General features: G+C 44.3%; 1 protein-coding gene across 7 annotated transcripts in view; it reads right to left on the bottom strand.

Annotated features, from left to right (window-relative positions):
- Positions 1-10,016, bottom strand: part of pax6b (paired box 6b) — a 28,519-nt gene that overhangs the window by 11,654 nt on the left and 6,849 nt on the right. The window contains exons 1-8 of one of the 7 annotated variants that reach the window (XM_019895798.1): positions 7,772-7,834; positions 7,318-7,521; positions 4,826-4,879; positions 4,270-4,293; positions 2,450-2,580; positions 2,133-2,168; positions 1,830-2,045; positions 1,347-1,512 (exon numbers count right to left, since the gene is read on the bottom strand). In XM_019895798.1, coding sequence (XP_019751357.1) covers positions 1,347-1,512; positions 1,830-2,045; positions 2,133-2,168; positions 2,450-2,580; positions 4,270-4,293; positions 4,826-4,879; positions 7,318-7,330 — 640 coding nt within the window. In that variant the 5' untranslated portion in view covers positions 7,331-7,521; positions 7,772-7,834. Of the gene's footprint in view, positions 1-1,346; positions 1,513-1,829; positions 2,046-2,132; positions 2,169-2,449; positions 2,581-2,970; positions 3,171-4,269; positions 4,294-4,825; positions 4,880-7,317; positions 7,611-7,771; positions 7,835-10,016 lie in introns of those variants that run through there. The other 6 variants (XM_019895797.1, XM_019895796.1, XM_019895800.1 and 3 more) reach the window with 6 other exon arrangements.

Raw genomic sequence — 10,016 nt, 5'->3', positions numbered from 1 at the left:
TATTATTATTATTATTATTATTATTATTTTTATTATTATGTTTTGGTGATTTTGATTTGAATGTAATATGATTATCGTAGGCCTACGTAATACTAGCAGTGGGTTTTATAGATTTTTTTGGTTTGTTTTTAATTTTTTTAACAACAGCATTAGGACTTTTTTTATTGGTCGATTACAGGTATGCACAGTCTTAAAATTATAATGGTTCAAAAACAACCCAATTTGGGAAAAAAAATAAAATAAAATTAGAGCGACACACAAAGTTCAGTTTGACCCAGCTTTGTGTTGTTTTGTCCAAAATAACTTTAAGGGGGCATATCGTTTTATTTCATTATAATGACTATTTGCATTGCTGTTATTATTATTATTATAATTATTTTTATTATTATTTTTATTATTATTATTATTATTCGTAGGAGTGGTGTGTTTTATTATTGGTGCATTTTATAATTACATGACAAATTTTCCTCTGCATTAAACACTTTTCATTGATTCCAATTAAAGTGGGACCGCCGTGCTCGACCGCACCTTGGGGCGGAGAGGGGCTGCAACTCATTACGTCACCTTTTTTGTCGCGATGAGGAATCGAACAGCAGACCACTTGGTCACAGGCCGTATTCAAGTAGTAGTATTCTGTAGTAGAGCTGTTCAAAATATTATTATTATTATTATTATTATTATTATTATTATTATTGTCATTATGACATGTTTTTCTTTTTCAATAACGAATCCAAAGAGTAGATTATAACGTGTGTAATTATGCCAAAATGCTACATTAACGTTCTGCGTTTATAATCATCATCGTCATATATCCACATACGCATCTTAAAATAGTAATCATAATGATAATAGCGATAATGAATGGTGCTTAATGTGATCGTTTCCGCTTTCGTGCTCGTTAATAGCCCCCACCACGTGTCCGAGTGACGCTCAAACAATTACGCAAATGATTATTCGCTGCGCCTCACTTGCGCCACTTCCGCTTTTTCGGTGATCTAAATCGAGAGAAGCAATTTATTTGGTTTGCATTTGAAGGCCCTGCCGTCGGGCTCGCCTTTTTCCGAGCCTCCACCCTCGTCACAAACGGAGAGGGAGGGAGACAGACAGAGAGAAAGCGAGACAAAGGCCCCCGCTAATGAGCAATTACACGTTGCGCGGAGGAGTTTTTCCCATCAGCCGTCATTGCGTGTGGACGGAAACATTCCTTTGTGCACGCACACCTCGTCGCTGTCACGCACGTCCACGCTGGGGACAGTAGAGGCATTGAGGCCGCGTATGCGCACGCTCGGCCTAATTGTTTGGAACCGGAAGCAACGCAATATAATAATTTGTGGGGTGGGGCTCACCTTGATTCGGCTGGCCCGGCACCGATGTTCCGGGGTACCAGCCGGGCCGGGTCCCCCAACTTCCTGTCTGACCGTTGAGCATCCTCAGCTTGTCATACATGCCATCTGCGCCCATCTGTTGCTTCTCACTCGCCAGGTTGCGGAGGACTCGGTTTATCGATGACACCTGAAAGGGGGCCCCAACAAGGCGCGGATGAGAGGAGAAGGTGCGTGTAAAAGTGTGCGTAAAGATGCGCGCGCAGCGGAGGCGACTGCTAATTGGCTGACGCGCGGGCACTTTGCATTGAGCATGAATACGATTGAATGGTTGGATGCGCACTGCGCGCACAAACACAACAAAAGTCATCAGATGGAGCTAATGCAATCATGCACGCAATTTATGCTCGTGTGTGTGTGTGTGTGTGTGTGTGCGTGTGTGTGTGTGTGTGTGTGTGTGTGTGTGTGTGTGTGTGTGTGTGTGTGTGCGCGCGCGCGCGCGCTTACACTGGGTATGTTGTCGTTGGTGCAGATGCCCTCCGATAAAAGCCGGTCGCGGATCTCCCACGCGAAGATGGACGGACACTCCCGCTTGTACTGCGCGATCTTGGCGACCACTTCCGGCGTGGCGACCCGGGGCTTGCTGCCGCCGATGGCCCGCGGTCTTATGGAGCCCGTCTCATAGTAGCGGCCCAGGATTTTGCTCACGCAGCCGTTGGACACCTGGATGGAGATCAAAAGACACAATTCACATCCATTATTTAGGACTATCCGGGGAATGTCTTGTGATGGCGTTCAAGTCATTATCACCTTTTCACTGTCCACCACTTGGACTTCATCATGGGTCTATAAACACAGAAAATATGCCTTGAATGGTACATTAGGCATTTTCTATAATAAATCTATTTTTTTTTCTGAGCAGGCATGTCTTTTTTTTAATCTTCCTCTCCTTTCTCCAGTGTCCAAAGAATAGCATAAGGCTCGCGTGTACGCACTGCCTGCGTACAAGCTGCTTTGAGGCTAAAATGTAAAAAAAAAAAAAAAAAAAAAATTACCAAATAAAAATAAAAAGTAAAATAAAAAAAAACACAAAAATAAAACGAATTCAATGGGAGCGAGTTGCCCACCTGTAGTATCCTGGAGATGTCGCAGGGTCGAGCACCGCTGTGGGCGAGTTCTACGATTTTCTGCCTGGTGGAGTCGGGCAGCGGTCTGCCGTTGACGAACACGCCACCGAGCTGGTTGACGCCGCTGTGACCTACGTGGGCACACGAGAAGCCAATCACACTTTTTTTCTTTTTTTTTAAACACCGAGCATGGAGAACGACAAACAAAACTCGGTTCATTCTCGCAACACAAAAAAAGGTAGTAAATTATAATGCATTAACGGCGTCCGTTGTGCGCGACTCTGCCTTAAAAAAAACATGCACATGTTGCCTTGCAAACATCACAATAAAGCCACCCAGCGTCATAACATCGGCACCGTTTTCCATCCCTGACAGTAAAATGAAAATATCGGGTTCAATATGCTGTCGTATCAAAGGTACAAGTCCAAAAGCATGCAAAAGTATTTAAAAAAAAAAGAGTCGTGTTACGGATGAAATGTCTGGTTGTCAAGGATGTGGAAATAGTTGGGAGCCCCGCAAACCTGAAGCCGAAAGGGAGCGTGGACTCCCGCGAGTGGCCGCCCCGCGCTCCGTGTCAGCGCCTGCTGCCTTCTTTCCTCTGCGCTGCCTCCCGCTACATTGACTCGTGGAGCCAGGGCTCCTTAGCAATAAATAAGCTCCAAATATAGACGAGGGGGGGAAGCAAATATGATGAGCCTGGCTGACATTTGTCTTGAAAATAAAGCTCGCCGCACGTCAAGTTTGAGCTTAATTTCTGGGAATGGGCGGAAGTCGCCTCGGATCATGCACGGGAGGCTAATTGAAAAGATCAGTTGGAGCACTTTGTGGCAGCCACGTCACTTTGTGACACGGCTCCCGCGCTGCGAAATCGCATCGTCACGACAAATAGTAGCATGATAAAAACGACCCTTTCTGTCTGCATTTGGATATCACTCAGACCCAATTGGACGCTACTCGTTTACCCTCCGAGGGGAGACTTTGCTTTTAAGGTGGCCTGAGGGTGGGGGGCTGCGCGCGGTCACACAAACGAAGGCGCGCCTGGATTCTTAACATATTAAAAGTGACATGTAGTGTTTTTTTTTTCTTAACCCCCTCCCGCCCCTCCCCTCTCTGCTCTTCGCATCCCCTGTTTGTATTTGACAACAAATGCACACATGCAGCCATGTTTGTGTGTTTCTCGACAGGATCAAAAAAAAAAAGGGCCCGCATCCCCTTTTGCCCGCTTCGTGTAATAATCTTCCATCATGCGTGGATGTGATTGATGCTAAATCCACTATCATCCGTCTTGCTCATTGCTAATTCCAGGATTAGGCGGAATTAACGGACTTGTTAGGCCGCGTTACGGCGCCTTCACCGATGTCATAATTTCACATAAATCATCCGAAGAAAAACACTTCGGATCGATAAAAGCTGTCACGTAAGTCTTAATCAGGGCTCAATTCCCCCAAGTGCCCGCTGGCGCTGATTACGCGCCTTGCAGTCTATTGCGGCAAAGCATATGGTGTCGTTTTGGACGTCCCCCGCCATGTACACCCAGGAGTTATTAGGCACAAAAGACGAGCGAGGCCCGGCGCGACCTCTGGACAACCCGTAGGCCCGCGGAAGACCCCCCTCACGGCAGACATCACGCGCCAAAGCCATATTGGTCCGTGCGTAAAAGACCGAATCGTTATGCATACATAGGCAACACTCCTTGTTCTCCCCCCGCCGCTCCTCACGTCGCTCCTCACATCCAAACCTTTTTTTTTTTTGGCGCACACATTACAGCACATACACGAGTGCATATGGAGAATGTAATGTAATAAAGTTATTGCACACACCTTCATCACAGATGTCATACACCTCTTGTCCAGCAGCAAGAGAGAAAACGTTCATGTTTAACCTTTTTTGCTTGTTGTTTGTCACCAGGAATGAGACAGCATTCAACGCACAAGGGCCCGACTTCAAGAAGGCGCAACTTCCGGTTTAGCCACGTGTGTGTTGTGCGTGCGAGTTGGAAATGATGCGCTCATTTGCATAAAGAAATTCTTCCTTCGCACTCATGTTTCATGCAAGCGTAGCCGCAGACGGCGTTAACGCTAATGCAGGCGCCTGTGCAATTATTTAATAGCAACTCAAGCAGAAAGAAAATAGCCCACCCCCACTTTCTCCGTCTTGTTCAATAATAACTTTCATTGCAAGAAATAATAATAATAACAGCATGAAATGGCTGTCAAATAAATGACAATATACGTCCCATGTCAGTCATGCAAACACTCCTTTTTTTTAATTTATGCACCATAACAACCAAGGCCGTAATGTCAGGGTGCGTTTCTTCCGCCATGCAAACACTCACAATTAAAACAGCAAATAAAGAATTTAAAAAACAAAACTTACTGTTTTGCATCATTGAAGCTACGCCAGATTCCCACGTGGCTTGATTGTGGTACTCTAAGTGTCACATGGAAGATCATAAAAACAGATTAGTATCACAATAAAAAAAAACCACACACACACACACACACACACAATAACATATTTTCTAAATACACACTTTTTTTAAATCATCTCCTTCCTTGTTATTTTAATCGTTTCTGGTAATTATTTAGTGCAGTTTATCAGCCTCGTTTGTGTTGAATGTTTGTATTCTTGTATATTAAACTTGCCTGGAAACAGAGTTGACTGTCCACTGTATTACAATTTAGTCAATCATCTGCCGTTTTCACTACTTAATGCCTCCCTATAGGACAGAGCAAAACAAGACATTAGCACAGCCAAAGCTATACCGATGTAGTGAGTATAAGTGCCCCCTCATTTCATTCAAAGTGTCAAACTCCTTTTCACTCCGGCCACACCTTCACTTGGGAAAGCACGACGCTCGTATTTCCCCTCATTCAGATTCGAGGCTTTTTTTTCACCGACTCATCGTTTTGAATGCAGGAGTCAATGGCTGATGAAAACATCCAAATTTACATCTGTCGTCCAAATTGTTTTTTTTTCATAAGACAACATTTGATTGTAAATTTTTTTCACATCTAAATAATGCGCATTTTTTCCAGGCAGTGACGGGCCCAAAGGCCTTGAGTTTGACACCCTTTGGGTTTCCATTTTTTTTTTTTTTACTAACTTCATTCCACCCTGAAAGTGTGCATTGACAGTGCTAGAACATAAAGCGGCCAGGCTCGAGATGGGGGGTGTCCAGTCATCAACAATGCAGCCCCTCAGAGGCTCCCTCAAACCCGGGGCGACAGCTCGGCCTAGGCCGCTACAAACACGCACAGCTTCCCAACTAAACACACCAACAAGTTCACATTAATACAAAGAGCCGGAGGCACGCATCCAACCCCCTTCGGGACCATTCACACACACACACATTCTCTCACACACATGCGACCGTGACCCCGGTGTAACCACAGTGTGAATGCTGTTTTTGTTTGGTGAGTTTTTTTTAATTGCAAATAGGAGAAACAGAATTATTTCTCGCGGTTCAATATTTGGTGGCGCTTGTTTGGTGGCGGTTGTAAAGCGCGTCCAGGAACACAAGAGCGCAGTAGGGCGCTCAATTGGGGAAAGACAAATGCATTAGAAGAAGCTTTTCATTTGAGGGGGACAGATAAGGAAAAAAAAGGTGGGGGTGAGGGGGGGGGCAATGAGGGAGAAGTTTTTTTCTTCATGCAGAGTGGTGTTGTGGTCACGAATAAAATGGCCTCATAGCAAGCCGGCTGCACTTGCTCAGTCATTAATCACATTGAAAATTCCATCACACACGAGCACGTTGAAAACAACGCGAAATGCTATCAAATGCCGTCATGACTCATGTAAAATGCTTATTAAAAATACAGTATAGCCAAAAAAAAAACTTCTTTTAGTGAAGGACAAGGAGCCTTTAAGCTTGTATGGCGCATGTGGTTAATCATTTATTTAAGGTCGAAAGCTCAAACGTTGTTGTTCCCGGGGTGAACTATACCATCTAATCTGCATTTCTTTTGCCGCGCTAATCCGGAACAACGATGTCTTAATTCAATATGATTACATTCTCACACACACGCGCGCGCGCACACACACGTACACACACTCACACACGCACGCACACGGACGGAAAGTGCATGGACGCAGGCCTCACTTGTTTGTTTTTTTGCAAGTGGCTTCAGGCTGTAAAGTGTGAAACACACTGCTTTCACAGGCAGGTGCCTCCTGTAAAAACCATCATGGGAAAGCAGGTTTTTTAGTAGAAAATGCAATTGACTACATTTTTGATAGTTATATTTATTATTGCAGATTGCAGTAATTGTGAAACTTTTTATTTGGAGAAATACGCCAAATAAACGAATTTGTCTTAGCAGCTACTTTTGTTTATTTTTGACTGCATCAATGTAGCTACTATTTAAATAAAGGTGCACATAGCCGTGATTGCTCTGTCACAGTGACAATATTTGCTGCAAATGTTCATTAAAAATCTTATAATGAACGTTTTTAATTTGATTGGAAATGAAGTTTGCAAATAAAACAATATTTTCTGGGATTTTATTTTTTTGTTGTTAATTAGTCTAAAGGGGGCCTCTGCTGCCCTTTTTTTCTGCAAGTAAACTCTTGGCTGAGTGGTCGGCATGAATCAATTTGACGCCTTTTCTCAACGGGTCATTGCGTCCAATTCTCCACGATGATCACTGGCCTGGCCCAACGTGGCTTTTTTTATTCCCTTCGATATACGGCAAAATGGAGCAGGTTGAATTGGTTAAAAAAAAAAAAAGTAAAAGGCGATTGGCTGCGCCGGAAACCCTCGCAAAGTTAATCTAGAAACTAAATGACTATTAAACATTACTCAAAGAAACATAAACATGCATTTAGGAGTGAGGAAGAGATAAAGGGCATTCAAAAAATAAACTCACCTTTTTGGGGCATCCTGTCGCTGTCAAATCCAAACTATGCAGCCTGTTTGTCCGCGGCCCACACAGAGAAAGAAAAAAAAATAAGGGGGGAAAAAAACACCCACGATGATAACCGGTCTTCTCTCTTGGAAGTGAAAGTCGGGTGAAAAAAAAATTAGTTTCCAAAAGGGTGCTGGAGAGGAGAAGGAGACGGAGGGGATATCCCTGCGAAGCAGACAGAGATTGACAGTGAACTCAAATGTCAGAACGCAGCGAGTTTGGCGTGGATGTGCGCTGGCGTGGGAGAGAGCGAATGAGAGGGTGGGCAAGAGAGAGTGGGGAAGCGAGGGGGAGAGAGAGAGAGAGAGAGAGAGAGAGAGAGAGAGAGAGAGAGAGAGAGAGAGAGAGAGGGGAAGGGGGAGTCGTGGAGGAAGGAGGAGGAGGAGGTGCGGGCTAAAAGAAAGAATGAACACACCTATGCTGATTGGAGAAGGGAGAACAAGTGTATTAATGTATGTGCTCCTTCCTCCTGCTCCGCCGCTCTTCACTGGCCCATTAGCGCGACCCGACCTCTGTCATCATCCCCCCCCCCCCCTTACTCACACACACACATAAACATCAACCCACCCCACCACTACCCCCACCCCTGCGCCACAGCCAAAAGCGGGAAACTGGGCCGAGTCACAGTGAGAGGAAAAAAAAAGGGGGGGGTCTCTCCCCCCTCCCCTTGCCTCACCCCCCACTCCCCTCAAACCCCTCTAATCAGACCCGTGCATGCAAATGGGACGATGCGTTCACTTGCTGAATATTGCAAAAAAAAAAAAAAAGGAAGTGGGACACTGCTTAAGCAGAGCCAGTTGGGTCCACGTCGTGTGTGTGCGCGTGTGCGTAAGGAGGCATCTCGGCCACGGAAGTGCACGAGAGGGAACTACACAAGTGTACAATACAAACACAAAATGAATTTTTTTTTTTTTAAATCAAGGAATTACGTCATCATCCTGTCCAGGAAGCAAAAGCAATGGTGAATTATTATTAAGTCCATGAGGAATCTGATGGGATGAAAGGACGGTGCGATCAACTGTGAGCAATGCAGAAGAAATTAGTAGACTACAAACATCAAAGCAAGATGTTTGTCCGGCAATGGGGGCATTTGTATATTTCTTATAATGTAAAAAAAAGTGTACTAAAAAATTAAAGATGCATTATCATTACAAAAAATAACATTTTTTGTAATTGTCTGAATATTGCACAGACTACATCACTCCATTTTACACTCCATACATTCTAGTGACATTATGGAGCAAGTGACAGCCGTTGAATAACTTGCTCGAGTGTCTGTCTGTGTCCTCGAAACGTTGAGAAAAAGTTGAGAGTTGTGCCATCTATTTTTTTTTTACCATGCATTTCACCAAATTGTGACTGTAGCATGTAAAATCTGGACTGGTTGCATTTTATGACCTTTCATTGTTGTAATATACTGCAATCAATTTTGACAGTTGTCTTAACTATTGAATAATATCTTGAATATAATACGTTGAATGATAATTCAATTTAAAGCGTTGCATATTTTAATTAGTTTAGTCTACAATTTTTTTATATGTTTTTGTAAGGACACTTTAATGTTTACTCCAAAATAAATAAATAAAGGTGCTTCAGAAGTTCAATATTGTCCTGCTGAATCGTAGCCCTAAGCGGTTCCCCTGCTGTCGTACAAGCCAAAGAAATTCGTTTGGAAACTTTAGGACCTTTAATTTTCCACGTATTTATTTTTAATGTGGTGTCAAACTTTTTTTTACTAATTCCTTGCTTGAACTGTAAGATCCGCATTTAACATGTAACCTCCAAATTTATCATTTACATTCAAACGCGAAAATTAAAATAAATTCCTTTTTCCCAATGGAGGAACGTGCTTTATAAATCACATCTTGCACGTATTGCATTTTTTTAGATCCTAGTGCAAAAGAAGGCAGCCAATACATATATCCACCACGTGCTTTTGTTGACTCTTTTGGGTTAACCCCCCTACACCCCCCCCCCACACCATAACCCACCCAGCCACCTCCTCCTCCTCCCCTGCTGTCAACAAGAGGACCCGTGCGTAAAGAGCGCAGCCTTTAGGCAAGCTCGGCTGCTTTTTATGGACACATTTGCTCGGCAAAGGCCGACGTCACTCCGGCGGCCTGACGTGCAGCAAATAGCACGCGTAAATAAAAGTGGAGCAAATGAGTGTGTAGCCATGGCCACACGCTCCCTGATAATAAAACGGCGCTGGGTGAATGGCAGCCTTATTAGGGTACACCTCATCGCACCCCAAAAGCAACCCCTCTGCGCCCAAAATGGCGGAGGGGGGAACCCTAAGAGGAAGAGTTGCATGCAGCAAAGAGGGGGTGCGTGCGCAAAAGGGTTTGCATGCAGGAGGGGGAAGGGCGAAAATGTTCCTTTTTGGGAAGGGGAGGGTGGGATGCCATGATGAAATGAAGTCATGGAGGCCTACACTTGACTTTCTTTGACGTGTGAAAAAGTGGGAGAAGTCAGAGCTCATCAATAAAACACTTTGGAAGTGAAAAAGGGCTGCCTAACAACCATCACATTCCGGACTGCCTTCAATGAGGAGACAAACGACCCTGCCAGAGAGAGAGACAGACAGACAGAGACAGAGGGAGAGAGAGAGAGAGAGAGAGAGAGAGAGAGAGAGAGAGAGAGAGAGAAAGAGAGACAGA

The sequence above is a fragment of the Hippocampus comes genome, unplaced genomic scaffold (genome assembly GCF_001891065.2).
Source record: "Hippocampus comes isolate QL1 unplaced genomic scaffold, H_comes_QL1_v1.1 scaffold80, whole genome shotgun sequence".
NCBI lineage: Eukaryota > Metazoa > Chordata > Actinopteri > Syngnathiformes > Syngnathidae > Hippocampus > Hippocampus comes.
Note: the sequence above shows the minus strand (reverse complement) of the source record. Positions and strands in the feature narration are given on the sequence as shown.